The sequence below is a fragment of the Populus euphratica genome, unplaced genomic scaffold, assembly GCF_000495115.2.
Source record: "Populus euphratica unplaced genomic scaffold, PopEup_1.0 scaffold1.1, whole genome shotgun sequence".
Taxonomy (NCBI): Eukaryota; Viridiplantae; Streptophyta; class Magnoliopsida; order Malpighiales; family Salicaceae; genus Populus; species Populus euphratica.
Genome location: NW_011499845.1, coordinates 2,048,177 through 2,072,187, shown reverse-complemented (window position 1 = coordinate 2,072,187; position 24,011 = coordinate 2,048,177). Strand labels below are relative to the sequence as shown.

Below are 24,011 nucleotides of genomic sequence, written 5' to 3'. Positions count from 1 at the left end.
AATATTTTAAAAAAAATATTATTTAATAAATAATTATCTTGATTTTTTTTTAAATATCTTCTAATATGAGTTGGATTTTTGAATTTATAATATGAAAATTATTCTTTTAAAAAATATATTAATAATGTATAGAAATTACTTTTTAAATTTTTTAAAAATAAAAAAATATTATTAATATATATTTTAACATAAAAAAATTATTTTAAAAACACTGACAGTCACAATCATATTGCAAAACATACTTTTATAAAATTGAAATGAATTGAACTAAAACAAACCAGATAAACCTTATTTATTTTGAACTTATTTATTTAATAGAGCAAGAATCAAAAGTATAAATACAAACTTATGCTAAACCTAAATCATTATTTCTTTTCAGCCGCCCCTTGCTCGCCGTCTCTCTCTCTCTGATACTAGAAGGCAGGAAGCATTTGCAAAGGCACAAGGTGAACAGGATACTGATTCTAAGACAATGACTGCATATTCAAAGCAAAAGATGGATCGTGGGATAAACATGACAAGCGTGGATGCAATTTTTTTGCCACTGCATCCACTGCCGCCACCTCCCCCAAGCCTTCCTATTGGCAATGTCATTGCAAATCCAATTGGGCATGACACTCATGAAAAGAGTTACTCAACCTCTTAATCCTAAGATCCCCAACACTCATGCTGAAAGTTGAACTGCGTTGCCTGCTTTTTCTATATTGATTCATGAATTCCATGGTCTTTTTAGCCTTATGGTCTCGAGGAGTGTACGGGAAACTGGTGAAGTTTTTGGCACCATCTGTGCAGACAATGGATTTCCTGGTTTTCAAGAAGAAAGACCGACCCGACCCGGTTCGATTTGAACCGGTTTTCGGCTCTGTTAGGGTCAAAATTTCTGAAAATTAAAAACTCCGGTTCGGTTAGCTTAAACCGGGCCGTGAGCACCGCCACGTATTGGTGGGGTTTCAGTGGTGAGACGGGCAAATATGGGAACAACGGGCAGAAAAACACAGACAGTAACATTGAAATTGGTTGCGGTCATGACAACTCAGACTCTGTAAATGATTATTTTTTTTAAATAAGAGCACCATAGCAATCAAGTGGATAGCGAATAGACGTCAACAATTATTATTTAAACACTAAAAAATTATTCAAGATTCAGTAGAGGTACAGGTACTCCATGTGTCATCCCATAATTTTATTTTTTTATGTCTAGCGCATGCATGTGATATACTACGTATCAGAGGAATACAACTTTGAAGATACTGTATAATTCTTAATGAAGAAAACTTGATGGGTTATTTATGCTAGATTTTATTTATTTTTTACCTTGAAGCCTTCGATATTTTTTTTACTGGGTAATCCTTGAGTAGCCAACCGATTTAATTTAGTTTATTTTTATATATATTTGTACGAAAAATAAAACTTATCAATAGATAGAGGACGACTTTCATAAAAAAAAAAAACAATTAATGCTATGTCTTTAAATTAGTAAATCTACATGCTAATAAAGTTAGTGGGGGTAAAAGATTTAAAATCCCTACCATTACTCTGTGAAACGAGCGGATTTACCAACGTTCACACAAAATTTCATGTAGAAACAAAAAGGGGCATTAAAGAACATACCATATTAATTTCTTGTAATTCCATGACAGAAAAGCACTTATATAGTCACGTCTTCAATAACACATAATCACAATATCTCCGTCATCGTTTTCTCAATAGCCTCCAGCAAACCCTTCCTCGCTCGCATACTTCCACTCCCTAAAACCTTCCTTACTCTTCTCTTCCATTCATGTGGCTCAACTGGTTAAGATCGCCCTCAAGATTTCCCTCCTCCCCGAGATCGCAACCTCCATCACCAAGATTCTGTTGCTCTTCCTTCAAGGATATCCAAACCCTCGTCACTGAAGAACCCGAGCCCATTTCCCCCAAATCGCCCTCCCTTTTCCACCGGGTCCGGATCTCCACTTCAGTCCTCCGTTCATGGGCCCACCGCCATGCACACCCGTCGACCAAGCACTCTATTTCACTGCCAACCCACCTGGACCAACACATCATTCTATACTTTACTAGCCTCCGCATTGTCCGCAGAACCTTTGAGGATTGCAGGACCGTCAGATCCATCCTCCGTGGGTTTCGTGTCCAGATAGACGAACGTGATTTATCGATGGACGGTATGTATTTAGACGAGTTACAAGAGATTATTGGGTCAAAAGGAGTTACTTTACCAATTGTTTTCATCGGAGGAAAATACATTGGCGGGGTCAAGGAAATTACCGAATTACATGAGAGTGGAGATTTGAAGAAGCTGATTGGTGGGTTACCGCTTTCTGTCACCAATGCCTGTGATACATGTGGAGGGCTCAGATTTGTTCTCTGCGAACAGTGTAGTGGGAGCCACAAGATCTACACCGCCAAGTGTGGGTTCAAAAACTGCACTGCTTGCAATGTTAACGGTCTGATTAGATGCCCCACTTGCGTTTCTTCGCTACGGAGGCGCAGGTCATCATCGTATGAGCCTAGAAAGTCAAACTAAAATTACAGAGGACAGTGTTGTTTATTTATGGGAAATCCCGTGTGTATTTTAATGGCTTACATTTATTTTGTGGGATTTGTTTCTTTAGATGTTTCGGAGTCCCAGCAATTCTTTTTTTTTTTTCTTTTTATCTTACCGCCAAGGTTTATTTGATAGGTTCAGACAACCAAAAAAAAAACATATGTTGTTATGTGGAATGTGTATTGAGTTTATAGTTCAGATCAAGGGTCAGCCAAAATTTACTTAATGAGTGTTGTATTCAGCAGTCAATCAGGGGTAAGTTGCATATTTTAATGTCGTATCGAGTTTTATCATCCTTTTCCTGAAAACTTCGACAGTTCTAAATAAAATCACTTTTAATCAATAGCTTGTCTAAATGTTAGAGATTCATTCATTCAGTTGCATTCTTCATGAATTTGTGCTTAAAAAAGACCCTTTTCATTTCATCCCATCACTTTTCCAAGGCATTCATTGAGTGGATTTATTATTCCTCGATTGCTTTAGGCATGGAGATAACAATCTAAAAAACCGATGCTAAAAGGATAAGATATATTATAATTTATTATTTAGGGTTCCAAAGTAAGAGGTGGAGGGAAAAGTACGTAAATAAATGTTATAATATATCTTAGCAAGAAGTGCACCGAGTCAAAGCGAAACCCCCCTTCCCCACCAAAACCTCAGAGGGTTTATGTTTTGCCTAGAAAAGGAGGTTTTAGAACCTTTTTATTGCAGAAGCTGTGTCAAATATAGATAAAAAGGATGAAAGATACCGAGTATTTATGCTTTTATGAACTGTCACTACAATTGTCCAATCAAATATCTATTAAATTTATGAAAAATTAGGATTAATTCTCTTGGTTTCAACTTCGTGTCTGGGAAAAGAGAGGAATGGAAATCTTAGAAAGGAAAATGATTTTCCTCCATGTGTTTTGAAGGAGTAAACTTGGTAAAAAGTTGCAATCTGTACATCCCTCTTTATTGTCTTTCCACGTATAATCTTTCCTCTCGGAATCCATAAATGCCCATTTACAGCATCGAGAAGCTTGACCACCTAGAATAACTGACAACGTGTGTGTGTGTGTGTTCACCATCACAAGGCACGTTTTCCGCCAAACAAAATGATAGGTAGAACGTACCAACTTCTATATCTCGGTTGTGCCCAGTATTAGCATGCATGTATTGAGGTTTTTCTCAGTGTAGCAGACCAGAAATTGGTGGTTAATTTGCAAAACATTGACGAATTTATAGTTCGATATGTAATAAAAGAGAAATTTTAGTTTTTTCCATTAATGTCCTTCTTCTCCTCAAGAAATTTTAGGTCCAGAGAAGAGACTCGTTATAGATCTATTCACGTATCAAAAATCTAGAGTGCATGTGAAATGGAAGCTGGGGGCTTCAATGCTCTCAAGGGTTCACGTGTATTGTTATGACTAGGCATTTTAAAAGTCATATCAGATATCAAGACTGGTGCCATGTGCTCTTTAGTTTTTTGTTTCCAATTTTTCCTTTTCCTTTTCTCTTGTGAATAAGAGTACTTAAAATCATATCAATATTTTCAATTAATTATAAAAAAACACATTCCGGAAAATGCCAAACAAATTTGGATAAAATTTAAATAGGTAACTATTATTTTAGGATAAAATTTAAATAGGTAACTATTATTTTATGTTTGTTTTTGTGTTTCAAAAACGTTTTTGGAAATAGAGGACGACTTTCATTAACTTCAAATTAATATATTTTTTATGTTTTTAAATTATTTTGATGTGTTGATGTTAAAATTAATTTTTAAAAAATAAAAAAATTATTAACCTTCATTTTTCTTATTTAAAAAACAATTGCAATCACAGTAAACTTAAAAGCTTCCTTTTTCTTCTCTCTTCTTTCCCTTTTTTTTCTCTTAAAGCCCATCAATAATTTTCAATTATATATATAGTTTTTCCCTTATTGATATATATATTTAAGACTGTCAATAATTATAATAATTAATTAATACTTATAGGGAGAGCATGGGAGGAATCATATATATATCACCAGTACTGTTTCCAAACCAAATCCTATTTTTTCGTTAAAACTATTTATGTTTTGATATCTTACAACTAATATAGCGGAATGTTTTAATTTCTTTCTTTCTAGGGGGCTTAAGGCACGATGGAGCGTTCTTCATTGATTGGATGCATGATAGAAAATATTAAACAATTGAATTTGTTAATTATGTTGTTCTCGCAAGAGGCTGCGTCTGGTTTAGACTTCAGAGGGCGTTCTTGATTGGTTGCGGGTTATGGCTCGATGACGAGTTAGTAAAAACTTCCGAGTTAAATGGGCGCTATGCATGATAAAAATATCTATGATAAACAAGAAGAAACTGTGCATTGCAGATCTGGCCTCCCATGACATTTATCTATTCCTTGGAGTCTAAGTTCTACTTATTCCCACAGCTGCACTCCTTTCTCAACCGGGCGGACGCAAGAAATTTTGTTGGGGGTAAATTAATAATAAAAAAAAAAAAGATTTCTAGAGGGTCAAAATTAAGTTCAAAGTTAAAAATTAAAATTATTCAAGGAGAGATGGAAAAAAAAAACAAAAAACTTTGCAGGCGCCGGGGCCTGCCAGCTCCCGGGCCTCCGCCCTTGTTTCTCAACACTCATGAACATTACGTTAAACTTCCTTGGCATTAAATATAATTGTTTTTTAATTATTTTGATGTGTTAATATTAAAAATAGATTTTAAAAAATAATATATATATATATAGATATAGATATAGATATATATTATTTTAATAATTTTTCAAATTAAAAATACTTTAAAAAATAATTTTTATAGAAAACAATCCCTAAATCCAAGGAAAATAATGCTCAACAAGGACGTGCATTTGTCGAATGGGCTTTGCTAAATCAAACTCTTTAAAAACCAGCATGTGCACAAAAAAGGTCCGGATTTCTCTCCTCCCCTTTCTCTTGAAGGCTTAAACCTCAAGCCATGGTTCTCGAGATTCTCCACAAAATCCCCTAGCCCTGGCCCGTCTCCTCCTCGTTCCTTCGCCTTTCCCCAACTCAAAATAAACAATCTCTTACAATGTTGCAAGTTTTTCTCCATCAAATTAGCAAGCTTATTTTGTTTATCTACGTTAGCACATTTAACTAACAAGCTGTGTCTTTGTATCTACCCCGCAACACAATCCAGTAAATAGGTCGTTTAAATGGCATTATTCTTCGTAAAATAGTGTTTTTATGGCTAATTAATATGGATCGTATTGGCACAAAAAGCTATGGTGTCTTAGTGCTTGCACTTTGGTGATCAGATATTAAGTTCTGATGATTTAGTCACTAGCAGTTTCTTAAATCAACCTTCTCGTTTTTCCACTATCCAATTTGCAGAGAACAAGCTCTCCAACTCTTCAGCTCGTTTTAAATTGATAAGCCTTTAGCTATGTGTTTCGTGAAAAACTAGACAGTTTCTTCGTTTTACAAGTACTCTCCAATTTTTTGTTGTGATCAAATGCTTAATCATGAAATTAAATGCTCAAATTAATATTAACATATTTCGACAAACTAAAGGTGTGGTTAGAGCACTGAGTTATATTTCAGTATTAAAGGACTATGAAATAATTTCATGGCTCTTCGTTTCCTCTGTTTTGGTTTTTTTGGCTCTTCTGCAGAACCCTCTTTTAGTTTCTTATTTGCCTATTCCAGGCGTTATCTTTTATCTCATGCTTACAAGGAAGAAAGCGACTACGAAGTAATTGTAAGAAATTAAAGAGGTTCGAGGACTGACATTAGCAACTCAACTAAAAATAGTTGAAAGACCACTCTAATATAATATAAAAATGACAGGGACATATAGTAAATACTGCCATTAATTAGTAAATAACACGCCATCCACTCCATTAATTAGTAAATAGTTCTAGAACGATTTTGTGAGCGATTAAAAAAGGAAAGAAAGGAAAGAAAGAATGGTTTTCCGAGAAATATCTGGTGTCGTGTTAGATACTGTACAATGAAAGCACCGAGCAAATCATTGACCTCAAGAGATAAAGCTTTGTGTGGCTGCTGACCTCAAACCAGCAACCCGAAGCACCTCCAAACAGAAGTCCTTATTGACTTGCAATTCTTACACTGTTTCTCAACCATCTATGGAACACTGTGATGTCTGGTTCATAAAAATGACATTGCGCGCAGGGGAAAATTAAGACATGAATATGAGAGGAAACTTAATTTCAGCCAGGGTTTCTAACTTCTGACTAGTTCAACAAGGAAGACATTAACAAAAAAAATAATTAAGTTAATATATAATTCGTATCTTTTGATTTCTTAATTTGTCCGTTGCTAGGTAGGTCTTTTCCTAACACCAACCGTGAAGGAATCTGTTGGCTTTTCGGTTTATCTGTCTGGACGAAAAGAAAACCAGTCATCTCACTTCCTAGACTGATTAGATAATTTCTACTATGGTTACTAGCATACTGTTCCTGAATAAGGAACGAAAAAACATGGTAAGATCCAAGTCACTACCTAGGCTAACTTCTGTCCAAGTTACATTTGTCTGCTGAAAGGATAAAGATCAGAAGAAGAAGAAGAAGAAGAAATCAAGATGAATATTCATCTAATAAAACCAGTTTGACACTCAAACTGTAATCAACATATCTGCAGACCTTACTTAATATTAGCTCATGCCTTGGGAGTAAGGGCATGACTGGTTCCAAGTGAATGACTATGACATCTATCTGCCATGACTCGCAGTCGTTTAATAGATTATTCAATTTCTTTTTAATCTTCTCTCTTCATCAGTCTCAAACCTCGAACGTAATGGTTTTGGTATGAAGTCCAATGCCAACAGATTGCGGGTGAGGCAGGTAGATTATTCAATGTTACAGCTTCATCTATAAATTTACTGATCATCTATAAATTTAAAGTCTCGGAGGAATGCCCCATGGCTTTACCTACCAAGTAAACTACACAATTTACTGTAATTATTGAGCCTGTATTTCTTGTGCCTTGCAACAATTGCAGGACAGCTCAAACTGTACTTCTCTGATACATGCATGTTTTTACAGATATTAGAACACTGGCATCTATAAACGCTTATACTTATTACAATATCAAATAAATCTGAATTTAAAGATCACTTCCCATTACTTTATTTAAATTAATTTATTGGTTTAATCTGTATTGACTTAACTTCAAATGAGAACAAACACGCAACTTAACTTCATACGGCTTTAATTCTTTATCCGACGAGCCAATTTTCAAGATTAAATTCAACTTACAGGTTTTAATTAGGTCTTATATTCCGATCGATAACTATTTTGCGTATTTAATTTCTTCGACTGCACAACATTTAGGTTGATTACAGATTCTATGTGATTTTGATTTTTCCTAATTATTCCTTGTGCCAGATGAGACGAACGAGGGTGCTTTTATATCTTGGATTGTAAGTGATCTGGGGTCAATTCATCATTCAATACAGATTATACTTCAGTCTTTTTAAGTAATTTATATATTTTTTTAGAAGATCAAACCGTTCTCTATTCTAGTTTTAGACAAATCTTTATACCTGAATTAGAATCCTATTCGAAATGAATTTATTTCTCTTAATCTTTAAATTCAAAATGATAACTTAAATTACAAGTCCTCCAGTACTAACTCGACCCATCACCTCAGGACGGTGACCACATATCATTCATTGACACGGTCATGACTCGAGACTGCTAAATACCCATAGACGACCCCCGTGTTTTTTTAGTTCAAAATGTGGATCAAGCTGGTTGGAATTATTGGATTTGACGTGCGCTTTGGTTAAGGAAAGGGACCACATTGCGTTCTTTCTCCATATACAGACATCATTTCCCTTTCGTTGCCTGATCAGGGCTTCCCTTTCAATCTAAGTAAAACCAAACAGTTTATTTAATCATGTTTTTCCAACACAAGCATGGAAGATCGGAGGTGGATGTATAGCACCGGTGTACTTCTGAACAGTACTGAACCGGAACATGAACCATATGCATGCTCGATGTTCCAAGCAAAAAGATGATGTTATCCCTGATAAATCATGTTAAAGAGCAAGCTGCCAGCAATTAGAAAACAAAATGAAGAACACAAGCGAGATAAGATTTTCCAGCCTATATAAAATGAGTGGTAATTAAAACCCACACGCTGGTTCGTTATTTTTATCATCTTTGTAAAATACAAATCTTGAATTCGCATTACACGCGCTAAGACTCAGTCTTCTGCTTCCTGGCCACCCAAGCACAGGATAAAGTGGCTTTATGAGGTTTAAATTATTTTTTATTTAAAAAATATATTAAAATCATATTTTTTAATATCAACCCATCAAAATAATCTAAAAATAATACCTAATATAATCATTATTATTTGAAAGATTATACGATACAAAGGTCCGGTAGGTGTGGCTTATCACTATATAAGATCTTAAAATCACAGTACCGATTAACGTTTGCAATTTACGTTTGTAATTATAAATATATAAAAAACACGAGGTCTGGCATGTTTGGTAGTCAATTTGCTATCACAAGCAACATACTTTTCAAAACAGCTAGCAATTTCCTTTATAATATTGATGAACACGTAGTAAGAAGTAAGAACTGCTTTTTCACGCTAAGAAAGTGCAAATGTCTAATCAGGCTTCTAAAAGGGAGGATAAATCACCTGCAAGTATTAACGATTGTAATCAGGATTACTGCAAATTGGAAAAGTACTCTAAACTCTTGATTAAAACCCTACAGAAGGCAACAATAATGCCATGTGGGTGTAATGGTGAGACCACTTCTCTTGAAATTATGGAGCAAATCAATCATATATTTATTTAATTATATCATGATTGCTTGTATTATTATTATTAATATTTTGTTAATCCTAGCTTGCGACACTGGAAGGTGGGCCGGGATATTCTATTTTCACAAGTAATGTTTCTGGTGGAAGACGGAAGGAGTCATCTGAAAGCGACTTAATTGAAGGTGCCAAACTTTAGGAAAATACGTGGCAACTGACTGAGTTGCTCATAAAAGCAATTTTTATTTATTTTCTTAATTTTTCTTTTGTTAGTGCTTATAAAGAGGCACACCCTTTCACTATGCAGTCTTATACCTGCTTATTTTATTCTTTAATGGTTAGGATATATCTTTCGATTAAGGGTAAGCAAAGCTGCCGAGTTAAAGAATAAATCTTTTATTTTTAATAAACCTAAATGCATAATTATTATATTTAAAAACTAAAATTAATATTTTAAAAAAACCCTCGGGGTGACTGCTGTAGGCCTATCCATGCAAGTATTTAAGTTTGTATTTTTTTTTTATTAATAAAGTGTTTTAAATCTTTTTAAAATTTATTTTATTTTAGATGAATTTATTTTATAATTTTAGATCATTTTAATATTTTAATATTAAAAAAATTATTTTAATATATTTTAAATTAAAATTTAAAAAAAATAACCGCTGCTATAGTTCTAAATATTAAATAAAATAAAATAAATTCATTTTTTGGGGTAAATAATTCCTTAAACAAATTTTTTTCTTTCTTCCCCTGGCTGGGAAAAAGTTTTCCATTACTTGATCTCGATCGAGTATTTCGAGTAAAACAGCTTAATTCTTCAACTCATTACTTATTATAATTATTTAAGCTTTAATCCATCACCTATTAAATTTCTTTAAGTTAAGATGCTAAAGAAAATTTTTACATTTAGCATTGCATGGTTTTGAATACCTATGAATTTTTTAAAAAAATAATAATTATGGAAATAGAAGATCTTTTCAGTATTCATCGAATTTATCCAACAAAAAAAAAAAACTGATCATTACCCATAACTACATGGAAAACGTTGAAAATGAGATTATGACTATGAAACAAGAAAACGCCGCTAATTAATCAGTATAATAGTATCATTAAGTTTGCCTCGACCTCGAGATAACATCAGCCTCGACTTTAATAGAGACGTCAAGGAACCAACCACAGCTCCCACCGAATCCGATAACATGGCTTGTTCAGCTCTTTACTGTATAAATTTACAGTAAATGAAGAATGCTTTTTAGTTTTAGTTTTATTTTTTTAATTAATATGAGTTTTAGTTATATTATTTTCAATTATTTTTTTGTTTAATTTATTTTTAAAATTTTAAATTTATTTTATTTAATTATCATATTTTTTATTTTTATGATACAAATATTAGGTTTAATAAGTTAATTTATTTTGATGTATTAATCCAATTAACTTAAATTATTTTAATTTTTTTTTCAATTGTATCTTATAATATTAATTTGATTAAAAATTAAATTTTATTTTTTTATTTATTTTTTATTAGATTATTCTGATCTCATGAGAGGATTTTATTGTATCCCTTCACCTAGAGCATTATTTCAAGTTTTTCTTTATTTTTTCTTTATTTATTTTAATTAATTATATTTTTTATTTAATTATTATATTTTTATAACACTAACCAGATTTATATTCAAAGTTTTTGAATTTAGTGATATAATTAAATCCACTTAAAACTAAGTCAAATAAATTTAATATTATTATTAATATTAAAAATATTATTATTTATATTATAAATATTATTATTAATACTATAAATATTACTTTTACATCATTTAATCTAATAAAATTTAAGATTTTTGTGTCTAATTTTATAGATAGATTCAATATTTTTGAATCTTAATTTTTTATATATATTTTTCATGCTCAAAATAAATAATCCACGGCATAGTGCGGCGACAACCTAGGAATCACTATCCTTCAATATCATTTTACTATTCTTCTAAAATATTCCAATTAATGTCCAGGCGGTCGGCCGCATGATCACTTGGACAGCAATTAATTAGGAAAGTGACCGAGTTTCCCGGTCACCTTTATTTACCCCTTCTTCCTACCGATCAAAAAGTCGATACAATTGACGGCACCAGACTGGAAGGACTCAAAAATTAACAGTAAAGCCTCATTATTTCATGGAAAGTACTGGATATTATTTTTCAGAACGTGTGGTTTATCGATATAAAAGTTCATCAATAAAAAATGTTTTAATTAAAAAAATTTGATTTATTTTTATAAAAATATTATCATTTTATTTTAGATAAAAAATATGAGAAATTCAAAATATCTTATTATTTTTTAATTATATCAAATTTAATTTTTAATTTTTTAATTTTTTAATATATGTATTTAATTTTTTTAATTTTATTTCTGAAAACTTAATTTAATTTGGTTTTTATACTAATTTTAAATTTTATTTTTGAAATTTTTTATTTTCTCTTATTTTTTCTAATTAAAATTTTTTATCTATTAAGTTTGATATTCATTCTTTTAATAGCATTTTATTTTTTAAAATAATTTCTGAAATTATTTATTTTTTATTATTATTATTTTTAATTTTTTTATTTGTTAGATTTAATTTATTTATTTTTATTTTTTTTATTAAATTTTTTTTTAATTTTATTTTTATTTAACTCTTTTGATAAGGTTCTCGTTTTTCTAATAAATTCAGATTTTTTAATAAGAATTAATAAATTATTTTTTAACTTTTTTTAATTAAATACTAAAAAAATATTTTTTAACTTGTTTTTTTTATAATAACACCAAGCATAAAAACAAATTATTTTTCAGGAATTAAATAAATAATGTATTTTACAGCAGTAAAAAAGAAGTCCAGTACCAGAAATTTAAAAGAAAAAGCGAAGACGCGTTTTCAAAAATCAAAAGCGTCTACAAGGGGTCTAAACATGTCTAAAAAATCCAAGCACGCACACGAGAGAGAACATAGTTTTTGAATGTTATCTACTTCTTCCTTTCCTTGTTTCTCTACTTGTTTACAATTCAATACAGCTGGTGTTTGGGCACTGTTGTTCTCATGGAGATCAATAACTGGAAAATCAGTCGGTTTGGAGTTCTAATCTTGTTTTTGGTATATCAAAACTTGATTCTCTGCTTTTCGCTTAATGATGAAGGTAAGTAAGTGTGTCTATGCTTGTGTTGTTCGTTTCTGGGTTAAGTTCTCGAGAAAGTTAGTAGTGGAACAAGTGATGAAAAGAGCAGATGATGATGATGCAGGTATGGCGTTGTTGAAGTTGAGAGAGGGAATTGTGAGTGATCCATACGGTGCGTTGAAGAGCTGGAAAATGGATTTTGGAGTGATTAATCCCTGTTCCTGGTTCGGTGTTGAGTGCTCTTCTGATGGCAAAGTTGTAGTTTTGTAAGTTTTTCTTCTTCTTCCCTCATCTTGTTTTTAAGAGATTTTGACTTTTCTGTTATGTTCTGTTTGGTTTCTGGGAGATTTAGGGAAATGAAGGAGTTTGAAAGAAGCTGTAAACTTAAGGCTTCGTAATTTACTAACTTTAGTAGTATTTTTGTTTTGAGAATTCAAGCTTACTTTAAAATTTTGGATGTTAAAATTTGTGATCTGGTCAACTTTGTTATTATTAGTTATGTAATTAATCAAGTAAGTCAATGAGGAAGTAGTGGTTCTTTGTAATTCTTTTCGAAAAACATGTTAGAACAAAGTAATTCTCTTTAAATTCCTTGCGATACTTCTAAATATTTTGTGTGATTTGCTGTAAAGATGACTTTTTGCTGTTGTATTTACATACAAATGTTCTCTTCGGCAGTTGGTATTGATTGCATGTGGTCATCATCTCAGTAGGATTATTTTTAAGTTCTTGTTCTAAAGGTGAGTTTGTCATATAACTCGCAGGAACTTGAAAGATCTTTGTCTTGAAGGAACACTGGCACCTGAAATCACAAACCTTGTCCACATAAAGTCTATGTGAGTATTCATTAGGCGACTGATATTTAGAGCCCTTCCTTCTGTTTTATGCTCTAAATTTTAATCTCTAGCATTGTCTCTTAATGTTTAATTGCAGTATTTTACGAAACAACTCATTTTCTGGGATCATCCCCGAAGGGGTCGGAGAGCTGAAGGCGTTGGAAGTGCTAGATTTTGGGTACAATAACTTCAGTGGGCCCCTTCCACCTGATCTTGGCAGTAATCCCTCACTGGCAATCCTGTGAGTGTCAAACTATTTTTATGGTCAACGAAGTTATCTTCTGCTTCTGTCAGTATAGTAACTTATTTTCTACCTATATCCAGTCTACTGGACAACAATGAGCGACTCAGAAGCTTATCATCTGAAATTCAACATCTGGAGACGCTTTCTGAATTTCAAGTAGACGAGAACGAGTTATCTAATGCAGCTAAAGGTTCATCCCGCAACAAAAGATCCATTACATGGTATGTCACTATGATCACTTGATGATACTCTCTTGTGGGTGATATCACTCTGGATGTCTGGGGCAAAATCCAGGAGATGGGTCCTTATGAGGTTGTTGTATGGGCTCTTTAGACCATGGGGTGACATTTCCCTAGTGTCTTTGACATTGAAAGGACCTCTGAATTGTTATACCTTTAGAATTTTTCTTGAGTTTATCTTGTGTTTCTTGATCTTCTTTGTACATAATGTTTTAAGTGATCCATGCTTTTATAATATAATGCCTTTTTTTTTCATTTTTTGATAGGAATCTTGTGCGTATAGAAAATGCAGTTCACAGACGACAGCTGCACAAAAAACCAAAGAACAAACATGTGACTTCTCGTCTTCCTTCTAGGACTTTCCCCCCACCACCCCCAAAAGAGTCAACTGCACCATCTACAAGGGATCCATCTGCACCACCTATAAGGAAGCCAACTGGAAATTTCTCTTCTTTAAATGGTTCTACTCCACCTTCCATTTCAGCTCCAGCTCTTTCTGACTCAAGTGCTCCCAGAACATCATCTGAATATTCCCAATCTAAAAAACATCATGGTGCAATCATAACTGGAACTATAGGGGGCACCCTAGTTATTCTCATTTCAATCCTCGGTATATACATCTGCAAAACTAACAAGGCTTCTGTCAAACCTTGGGCCACAGGATTGAGTGGACAACTTCAGAAAGCATTTGTAACTGGTAAGTCTTTCTTCTTGGTAAAATAATCAGGAAGCATTTGTAGGGACTCCATTTCCAAATTGGAAAGAAGTATTCTTGTTCCTACATCTATTCAGTAATATAACATCTGAAAACCTGAACCGGATAATAAGTAATGATATTGAGTTTGACTTAGTTGAGTTAATTTGGTGTTAATCTTGCATGCTTTTGTGATCATTACCATCATATTTCTGTATTTGATGTCATAAATGTTCAACTCTTGACCACCTACATGTGCAACTACAGACAGTGGGTCCACATCCTTTTGTTCCTCTGTTTCCTCATCCCCTTCAGTGTTTTATATTTCCATGTTCATGTTTTAACCTTGTCGTTGCACTAATATGATTTAGATTTACATTTCAGGTGTGCCAAAGCTTAAGAGATCTGAGCTTGAAGCGGGCTGTGAAGATTTTAGTAATGTAATCGGTTCTTCACCAATTGGCACACTATACAAAGGGACGTTATCTAGTGGAGTTGAAATAGCTGTGCTAGCTGTGGCATCTGTTGCAATAACATCTGCCAAGGATTGGTCAAAGAATCTAGAAGTTCAGTTTAGACAGAAGGTAATCTACGATTAACTCCCATTGAACAATACATGCTTATGGTGTGATCTGGCATTTCCTAATTGTTTTCTCGTTTTATGCTTCAGATCGAGACATTATCAAAAGTGAACCACAAGAATTTTGTTAACCTTATTGGGTACTGTGAGGAGGAGGAGCCTTTCACAAGAATGATGGTATTTGAATATGCTCCAAATGGGACGCTCTTTGAGCATTTACACAGTGAGTGAGAATCATTTGTTATTGGCATCCTTGTTGCAGAACACATACCAAAAATAAGATCTTTGTTGTTGAGATTCATTAAATAAAAACATAAAAATCATCATTCTAAGTGTGTTTGGTAAGGCAATTGAAAGTGTTTTTTCAAAGTGTGTTTCATCTGAAAATGCATAAAATTAATTTTTTAAATGCTATGATTTTGACTTTCTCATATCAAAACTAAAAAAAAAAAAAACAATAATTTTGGTGCCTTTTCAGACAAAAAGCACTTTGTAAAATCACTTTAATAAGCACCTAAACCGCAATGCTAAATGGAGCCTAATCAACTTGTAGAGTTAATGCAAAAACTTTATGAAGTATATTTTTAAAACAAATGATGTTTGCGAGTATTGCCTCATTAATATTCATATTAAAACTATTGATTTTTTTTTTCTGATATCTAGTATCCTGAATCGAATCTTTCATATGTAAATGATCCATTAACCTCCAATCTTGAGAAGATAGAGAGTGTAAAGAAAATGAATGTTGATTAAACGGAGTGCAACTTTAGGGGTTTCTTTTTCCCTTGTATGGGTTTCATCACTTTGTGAATAAGAGATATGCTTTGCTGCACCAAGGTTTTGGAAGTTTTATGCGCTTAGTATCTTGAGTTGGCCGGCAGGTCAGGCATTTGAAAATCATAATCCATCTTTAGTTCTCGCCCCTAGAAAAGAAAATTTTCTCCCCATTTGCTTTGTGTTTGGTTTTGTTGTAGATTGTAAATCTTATTATTAAGTTTCATGCTGCAGTTAAAGAATCTGAACACTTGGATTGGGGGATGCGGCTGAGAATCGCAATGGGCATGGCTTACTGCCTTGAGCATATGCACCAGCTGAATCCACCAATAGCTCACAGCAACCTGACCTCTTCGGTGATCTCTCTAACTGAGGACTATGCATCCAAAATCTCAGACTTCACCTTCTCAAATGACATAATTGCAAATGAGATGGAACTATCTGGCAAGAAGCTCCCAGATATGCCTTTGGCGCTCCCAGAAAGTAATGTTTACAATTTTGGTGTCTTGTTATTTGAAATGGTTACTGGTAGGCTACCATACTCGGTGGACAATGTCTCACTTGAAGACTGGGCATCAGACTATTTGAGAGGGTACCAACCCCTCAGGGAAAAGGTGGATCCAACTCTGGACTCGTTCGAAGAGGAAAAGCTGGAGAGAATTGGTGAAGTAATAAAATCTTGTGTGCACCCGGATCCAAAACAAAGACCAACAATGAGAGAAGTTACTGGAAGGTTAAGAGAGATAACTACATTAACACCAGATGCAGCAATCCCAAAACTTTCTCCCCTGTGGTGGGCAGAGCTTGAAATTTTGTCCACAGAAGCCAGCTAAAATATGATCGGACTGTAAGTATGAGCTCAGTTTCTCATTGTTTTTAGTTAAAGAGGCACAAAACCAGTTGCCTGTAGGTTTTTCCCCACTTGTACCTATCATATGTAAGGGAGATCAGTTACTTGTATATACCCGAGGTGGTGTGTCTCTCTCCCCCTGTTCTATACATATATATGTAATTTCTTTCTTTTTTAGGTTGGAAATTGGCTGGGAAATGAGCCATAGAAGCACAACCACACGTCAATCAGTTAATATTCCATTTGTTCTTTACTTGCTCCTCCTCTCCTCTCTCTATCTTTGACTTGTTGAATTCTGATGGTGATGGACTTCAGCTGAAGATAAGAGGCATAGAGCAAGCAGTGCCAGATTAGTTCTTTTTTCCTTTAACCACAGTATGACGATTCAAAGTATCCGTCTAAATAAACATACTGTATTTGTGATGACTCTGGCTGCCAAAATAAAATGTAAAGATCAGCGATTGCCCCTGTCACAGCTGCGTCTGGGGCTGCGGTCAATGCTCAACACGGTGGCTTTCTCTCATCCCAGTGGATTTTGATTACTTTTCCAAAAATGCATGGAAGTGGCTGCCCTTTTTAATTCTCCTGCTTCTAAACAAGGTGAAAGACCTAAACATGTAAGATGTTCATAAATATAGTAATATGTTTTTAAATTTTTTTTATCATAAATCTAATATAAAAATTTCCTTAATGATGGTTTTTACTTTGAATAAAATAAAATAAATATTTTGTAATTAGATTGTCATGAATACAAAATATTAAAAGATCTATTATAAATTAAATTGTAGTTTTGATTTTTTATGAAAAACAGTTGTAGCTTTGATTTTTTTTATTTTTTTATGAAAAAAATCATTTTCATTCTCAATAATTGAATGCATTTTTTTACTTTCTATTGAAAAAAAAATGAAAATAATTTTATAGCGGTACACTCACCATTGTCTTTCAAAACTCAATCGTGCTATACATGGAAGAAAAGTTAAAATTGTTTTAGTATTGTAATAACAATTGAATTGATTTTCAAAGTGTTTCTTATTTAAAAATTTATTAAAATAATGTTTTTATTTTTTAAATTTTATTTTTTATATTATTACATCAAAATGATTTGAAAACACATAAAAAAATAATTTGAAGTAAAGAAAAAAATAAAAAAATTATTTTTTAAAAAATGCAAAAACAAATAATAAAAAATTATCATCTCTTATTATTAAAACTGCAACCAGGATATACTACTTTGGTTTTCTGCATTACAAAGGGAGGGAAAAAAACAAGAAAGAAGGGTATGTTCTTGACATTCTCGAAATACCAGTATACAGATCTTTATGGATCAAAAGGAATTAGCACAACCATAAACAGTAGGCCCAAGTCCACAGCGCTTTTGAACATATTTTACGGGAAAAAAACCTAAAATCTGTTTGAAAATCTGCAGGCCGAAGAATTCTCCACAATCATTGTGGTGGTGGGCACATGCGAGGGTTCAATTATTCCCACCTGTGAATCTTGGGCTCCATTCTTTCAAGCAAATAGGGGCAAAAATCATGCATCTTCTTGCTTTTCAGAACAAATAAGATACTGCATAAATCTCTCTCATGCGACCAAAAAAAAAAAAAATGGAAGGCGTATTTCTTTCTTCGTGTTATTTTTTATTCAGGAAGGAAGGTAGTCTTCACGTTAACAAGCTTTAAAGGATCGAAGTTAGTAGTTGACATGCCGTAATTTAGTAGTCCCCACGTCTATCAAAATCTTCAAACAGAAATATGATGATGGACAACAAATTTCCAGTGCTTATAAATATACTTGCATATTCATATCTACCCTCACACAATTACAAATCACTTTTGCTCTCTGCTTAAGCTGCAACAACCTCCACAGAGAATATGGCAAGCAACCAGCTTACAATTGTCATCTGCTCTCTCTTGCTGCTCCCATTAGCCTTCCTTTCAACAGCTGCCTATGATGAAACCACTCCAACCAAGCCGGTAGAGAAGAAAGTCGATGTGGTGGTTGAAGGCATGGTCTATTGCCAAAGCTGCAAGTATTCTGGATCATGGTCTTTGACAGAGGCCGAGCCAATCCCTTCAGCTAAAGTCAGTGTAATTTGCAAAAATTTCAAGAAAGAAGTCACTTACTACAAGGCATATGAAACCAATGCATATGGTTACTTCTACGCACAACTTGATGACTTCAAGATGAGCAACAATATTTTGGACCATCCCCTCCACGGTTGCCATGTAAAACTCGTTTCATCTGCTCTTGCAAACTGCAGCCTCCTCTCCAATGTTAACTATGGACTTTATGGTGCTCCACTTCGATTCGAGAACAAGGTGTTGCGAGGAAGTAATTACGAAGCTGTGATCTATGCTGCAGGTCCCTTGGCTTTCCAACCAGCTCAATGCGCTCCTGAAACTCATGTCTGATATTACTGCTCTTTCACTATCTTTTAGCTCGTGACCAATCTTCATCTCGGTTTTTATTCTTGTTTTGTTCCCTCCCCTGTTGATTTCAACTATAATCTAGGAATGGTGGCTATCTGTTCCATTTATTCAACGACTTTGTTTCCTTTGCATGAAGTGCTACTTCTTAACTATCACAATGTTGTTGTAAGCTATTTCTTTTTCTTGGCTGTATTTGTGAAAGTATTATAATGGCATAGATCACGCCACGATGCAGATGAAGATGATCAATCGTCATTTTGGTTTTGATTTTTGTTTCAATCCCTCTTCTGTTGATTTTAGCAGTTTTATCCGGCAATGGTGGCGATTTGTTGTATTTCTTCAATAAATTGAATTCCCTGGCATAAAGAGTTGCATTTTATCTATTACAAAGTCGTTGTTTAAATATTTCTTTCTCTAGGGCCCAGGCTGTATTTGCAGACATCACGAGGACTCTGATTGACAGATCACAGCACAATGCAGATGAAGATAATCAGCTGCAACTGGAGATTGGAATAAAGATAGTACAGGCAAACGCTAAACCACATTCGAAGATTTTGATATGAAGCATAATCAAAGAGATCAAATTTTAACGAATTCAAGCACATGGCAAATGTTGTGGTAAATCACAACACATTAAATAAGCTACAGATTGAAATCTTATGTGCCATTAATAATAACTGTTCCTAAAAGTCCAATGGCATTCCAAACATTTTATTTATGTCATCCATGGCCGCTTTTGTAAAAGCTGTTGGCTCAAACAAATCAGTGTTGCTTACTCTGGAGGGCTTGGATGGTGGCTGACCTCGTTGATGTTCCAGATCATCATCAGGAAGTATTGAAAATCCGCAAATGTCTTGTTTCATAACTGGTGTTTTATCCTGCTGTGGTCTCTTGGTTCTTACAAAATCCATTGGTTTCCCAAACATGTTGTTGATATCATCCATAGCCTCCTTCAAATTGACTGTAGGATCTACTAATCCGTGGTGGCAAACATTCTCCACCGCCGCCGCATCTAAGATGGTAGATCTGACAAACCTGTGAACAACTGTATCCTCTCTATGCTTTATTCGAGGCAAGCTCTCATCATCCATATAATCAGAGTTTCCACTCGGAAGATCCTTCGGACTTGGGAAGACAAAGGCATTTAAAGGTAAAGCAGATGACCAAGAACCTTCTGTCAGATTTCGAGTCTTACTCTCCTTTAATTTATTCTTCAGAGTTCTGTCACCATTTTCACCGCTTTCTTCATCATCAATGAATATTTGAAATGGTTCTTGATGAATCAAGGGGATTTGAGCTCTACCATGCACCTTCAGGGAAATACTCTTTTCTTTTTTTTGATGCAATGATTTGGTTCCATTGTCCAAATTTTCATCAATAAAGACATCAAATTCACTGTTCAAACTATGCTCTTCTCTTGGTCGACTTCTGTGTGAGCTACTTATTGGAGCAATCTCTAAAGGCTCGCGAAACATGCTATTGATGGCATTCATGGCCTCCTTCATATTTACTGTAGGGTCCAGGAGTCCATGATGGCAGGCATCTTCTGCTTCTTGTTTCCCAACTATTGCAGTGTCTACAAACTTTACCACAACAGTGTCATCTCTGTGACACATCTTGGATTCATCTGACTCTCGTGTATCCTCTTGCAGCTTAGATGCATCTCTCTGTCCAATCTTTTTCACATCCTCCTTCTTCGTGGACAGATCACTACCCAAGCCAAATTCACATGAATTTCCTGAAAATCCAACATGATTAGATTCCTTCATTGGCTTTACATCCTGAGAACTCCCATCCGGTATCTTTTTAGGTCTATCCTCGATTCTGTATACATTCTCATCGTTCTCTTCTGTCTTCCTGGCAGGTAGAGGTCTTTTACCACTCCTTCCTGTCTGGTGCTGCAAGACCTCTGTGAAAAGTTAGATGACAGAAGACCTCCACGAATAATGAAGGCAAGTCAACATCTAAAACAAAGTGAGCACCACCTGGATGTCCTTTTTCTTGTGTCTCTCCATGCGATGAAGGAACTGCTCATATGATTTCTGCAATTCATCAACAGGCTCGGCGAGGCTGTTCAGAAGTTGTTTCAGATGGAGGATATTGCTTAGTTCTATTTTCAAAAGAAAAAATCATATAACACCCAAAACCATCAAAGGGCTATGTAACATAATGAAATACAAAAGTTATTATTTTATTAGATGAGGTATTTGGCAAGTTGCAATTCTTTTTGTGATGCAATAAAGCTAGTAATTAGCAGCCATAATTTGTTCTTTGCATGGTAGAGGTAGATGGCCAAATAATGAATACGGTTTTCATTATGACATGAGTTCAGAGTAAGCTTATATTGATAGGAAGGGGAGAACAAAAAAAAAACAGAACAAAATATAGCTTCTAGCACTCCCTCAGGAACCAAGAGGTGAAGCCAATCACATGGACAAAATGCAAATACTCAGTAAACTGACTGCATTTTGTAGTCCATTTAGAAAGAAAAAAAATATATATGAGAGTGCTCAATCAAGCCAGCTGCTTCAAATGAAAGGTGAAAGTGGCTAAGAAACCCAGTTGAAAGGGCAAGAGGCTTTCAGCTAAGCTCGTAATCCACTATTTTCTCAGAAACCTTGACATGCTCAACCTTTAGCCAACAGGTAAGAGTAGTCCCACCTGAAAACTACATTGCCGCGCAAAAAAAAAAAACATGCCCGCTGTCTAGATGCAGAACTGGGAAGTCACTAAACTGCTAATTGGCCTCATACTTCCAAAGGGTTGCGTTACAAAATCCATGTACCACTCATTCAGATGTGTTGTAAGCATTTACTGATAATGTGAAGTAGAACTAAACATCAAAGGTCCTCTTCCATTCAAATATTGAGATATATTTTGAAATGTAGTTAACTTACTTGTGAACCCCTAAACGGTACATGTTCTCAGCCTCTTCAAATTTCTTCGTCTTCTCATAATACAGAGCATATGCCTGGTAGAATAACGACCGCTTTGTTCCTATGCGATTCATTTCCATGGTGCTCAACAGCGCTCTTGGATCATTCACATAATCCATCTACTCAATCCCATTCAAAATAAACAAATAACCAAAATTACAATGATAAAATACAGCCAGTCTTTCTTAACATTTAATACACTTTTATTTTCTCCGATTTCATTTCTTTTCCGTTTGCCCATTTTACTCAAACACCAAAAAAAACAGAGAAATCAAGCAAGAAAATAAACAGCCCAGGTTCAAAAATCAGAGTTATCTAATAAACCAATCCAAAACCCAATAAATTAGACAAAAACATAAAAAAAGGGAAAGAGACGGGTTCTGAAATTCACCAGCTGTAACCAAACACGAAGGTAGCGCAAGTCATTTCTGTAACGCCTATCTGACTCAAAACTCTGTGTGCATTTTTGCAAGAAACGAGGCAGCTTTTGTTTCAGTGTATCCGGAAGCAGACACTCCTTCAGTTTCTTAATTCCCCTGTTTAAGAACAGATAATGAAGTTTGGTTAACAAAAGCAGCGGCAATATTATTATTAAAACAAGCAAAGAAGAGAAAAGAGAAAGATTAGGAGTACCGGAGCCAAGGGACAAGAGGGTCATTGCCAGTGTAAGATTTGATGTCCGATATCAAAGAAGAGAAGAGATCATTGTGTTTGTGGGTTATTGACTTCTTTGTTTCCATTTGGAAATACAAGAGTTGATTAGTTGCTTTGTTTTGTAGATATCACACCAAGTTAAGTTGAAAAAAAGCAACCGGAGAGAAGAAGACGGAGGAGCGGAGGATTGTGGTTTCTGAATTTTTTTTTTATGAAACTACTATATCACAGTATAGACCTATAACCTGTCACTTGTTCATGGCTGAACTTGAACGGGTTCGATATGGGTCTGGGTCAGGCTAGACTTATTTTTAGAAGTCCAAAGCCCGGGCCGACCATGTTATTCAGGCTGGTTCATAAGCCCGGACACTGCCCGTGATACTGTAGCCATGCAAAAACCACGATCAAGAGCACCAAACAAAAGCAATCGCGAATCTACATTGTTATCAATTTTCTTATCAAGTTCATGCATCACTAAGACCTTCCCCGTCAATTCCTTCAAATCATTGAAAAACTAGAGCTTGTTCACCTACGATTGGGATTTTTCACTGAATTAGAACATCGATCGATATTATATATCCCATTTTGCATGTGCAAGATCCTCTAATGGATCGTATATTTGTTTAAACTTTTTCGAGTACTCACCCTCCATTTTATGGACAGGAAAGGAGAAAGAAAACGGTGATCGGTCGCTGAGGGCGTGATTTGAGAGAAAAAGTTCAAACAACCGATCCCATAGAAAATAATATTAAAAAAAAGTTAAAAAACAATTCAAATATATTTAAGTTAATTTATCAAATTTATAATTTAATTATAAAATTTGAAATAATTTTAAGAAAAATCAAATTAAATCAAATTATAAAATTAATTTAGTATTAAATAAAAAATAAAAAAAAATGATTGAAGAACCTATAAAGCAGAGTTAACTCAACCTAATTATTTAAACTTGTAATTTAGATCATGAGATTAAGATTGTTTAATGAAAATAAATCTGAAAAAAAAAAAAAGTCAGATTCATAATCAACTAGATGATAAGAGATAAAAATAAAAAATCAATAAAAAAATTAAAACAAAACAAGCAACAACCAAAAAAGCAAAAACAATAACCTGAAATTATAAATAAAATGTTGATAGGTGAAATTAAAAAAATAATTAAAAAATAATTTAAATAAAAAAAGCAATAAAAAACAAGAACAAAATTTGACCTCATTAAACCAAATGTTAAACGGTAAATTAAAATTAAAAAAACTTAAAATAAAGAAAAATATCAATCAAAATAACGATAATTAAATTTAAAACAAAAATAAAATGTCAAAACACCT

The 24,011-nt window shown here is 33.9% G+C and overlaps 4 protein-coding genes across 5 annotated transcripts; 3 read left to right on the top strand and 1 right to left on the bottom strand.

Annotated features, from left to right (window-relative positions):
* Nucleotides 1–1,479: 1,479 nt before the first annotated feature.
* Nucleotides 1,480–2,628, top strand: LOC105108988 (uncharacterized protein At3g28850-like). Its single transcript, XM_011003573.1, has one exon. It carries the CDS (start codon nt 1,781–1,783, stop codon nt 2,522–2,524), a length of 744 nt encoding a protein of 247 aa, XP_011001875.1. The 5' UTR covers nt 1,480–1,780; the 3' UTR covers nt 2,525–2,628.
* Nucleotides 2,629–12,203: 9,575 nt separating this feature from the next.
* LOC105108862 (Protein kinase family protein) lies at nt 12,204–16,920 on the top strand. 2 transcript variants are annotated; one of them, XM_011003456.1, is made up of 9 exons: nt 12,204–12,471; nt 12,575–12,716; nt 13,215–13,286; nt 13,384–13,527; nt 13,611–13,751; nt 14,036–14,466; nt 14,848–15,047; nt 15,134–15,266; nt 16,052–16,920. In XM_011003456.1, exons 1-9 carry the CDS (start codon nt 12,375–12,377, stop codon nt 16,648–16,650), a joined length of 1,959 nt encoding a protein of 652 aa, XP_011001758.1. In that variant the 5' UTR covers nt 12,204–12,374; the 3' UTR covers nt 16,651–16,920. The 2 variants fall into 2 exon arrangements, with proteins under 2 accessions (XP_011001758.1, XP_011001683.1); XM_011003381.1 differs by having other exon boundaries at nt 12,560–12,716.
* Nucleotides 16,921–18,303: 1,383 nt separating this feature from the next.
* LOC105108781 (uncharacterized) lies at nt 18,304–19,375 on the top strand. The gene has a single exon (XM_011003268.1). It carries the CDS (start codon nt 18,542–18,544, stop codon nt 19,079–19,081), a length of 540 nt encoding a protein of 179 aa, XP_011001570.1. The 5' UTR covers nt 18,304–18,541; the 3' UTR covers nt 19,082–19,375.
* Nucleotides 19,376–19,634: 259 nt separating this feature from the next.
* Nucleotides 19,635–22,995, bottom strand: LOC105108704 (uncharacterized). Its single transcript, XM_011003154.1, has 5 exons — nt 22,669–22,995; nt 22,427–22,571; nt 21,997–22,154; nt 21,085–21,169; nt 19,635–20,997 (listed from the first exon to the last, which is right to left on the bottom strand). Exons 1-5 carry the CDS (start codon nt 22,773–22,775, stop codon nt 19,783–19,785), a joined length of 1,710 nt encoding a protein of 569 aa, XP_011001456.1. The 5' UTR covers nt 22,776–22,995; the 3' UTR covers nt 19,635–19,782.
* Nucleotides 22,996–24,011: the final 1,016 nt, after the last annotated feature.

What these genes read in the sequence shown, in the direction of transcription:
- LOC105108988 (XM_011003573.1), top strand. Translation starts at nt 1,781, where the DNA reads ATGTGGCTCAACTGGTTAAGATCGCCCTCAAGATTTCCCTCCTCCCCG.
- LOC105108862 (XM_011003381.1), top strand. Translation starts at nt 12,375, where the DNA reads ATGGAGATCAATAACTGGAAAATCAGTCGGTTTGGAGTTCTAATCTTG. An exon ending in TCAGAAAGCATTTGTAACTG is followed by an intron (nt 14,467 to 14,847) that starts GTAAGTCTTTCT and finishes TTTACATTTCAG; the next exon opens with GTGTGCCAAAGCTTAAGAGA. An exon ending in GCTCTTTGAGCATTTACACA is followed by an intron (nt 15,267 to 16,051) that starts GTGAGTGAGAAT and finishes TTCATGCTGCAG; the next exon opens with TTAAAGAATCTGAACACTTG.
- LOC105108781 (XM_011003268.1), top strand. Translation starts at nt 18,542, where the DNA reads ATGGCAAGCAACCAGCTTACAATTGTCATCTGCTCTCTCTTGCTGCTC.
- LOC105108704 (XM_011003154.1), bottom strand. Translation starts at nt 22,775, where the DNA reads ATGGAAACAAAGAAGTCAATAACCCACAAACACAATGATCTCTTCTCT. An exon ending in CCTCTTGTCCCTTGGCTCCG is followed by an intron (nt 22,572 to 22,668) that starts GTACTCCTAATC and finishes GTTCTTAAACAG; the next exon opens with GGGAATTAAGAAACTGAAGG. An exon ending in TTCGTGTTTGGTTACAGCTG is followed by an intron (nt 22,155 to 22,426) that starts GTGAATTTCAGA and finishes GGGATTGAGTAG; the next exon opens with ATGGATTATGTGAATGATCC.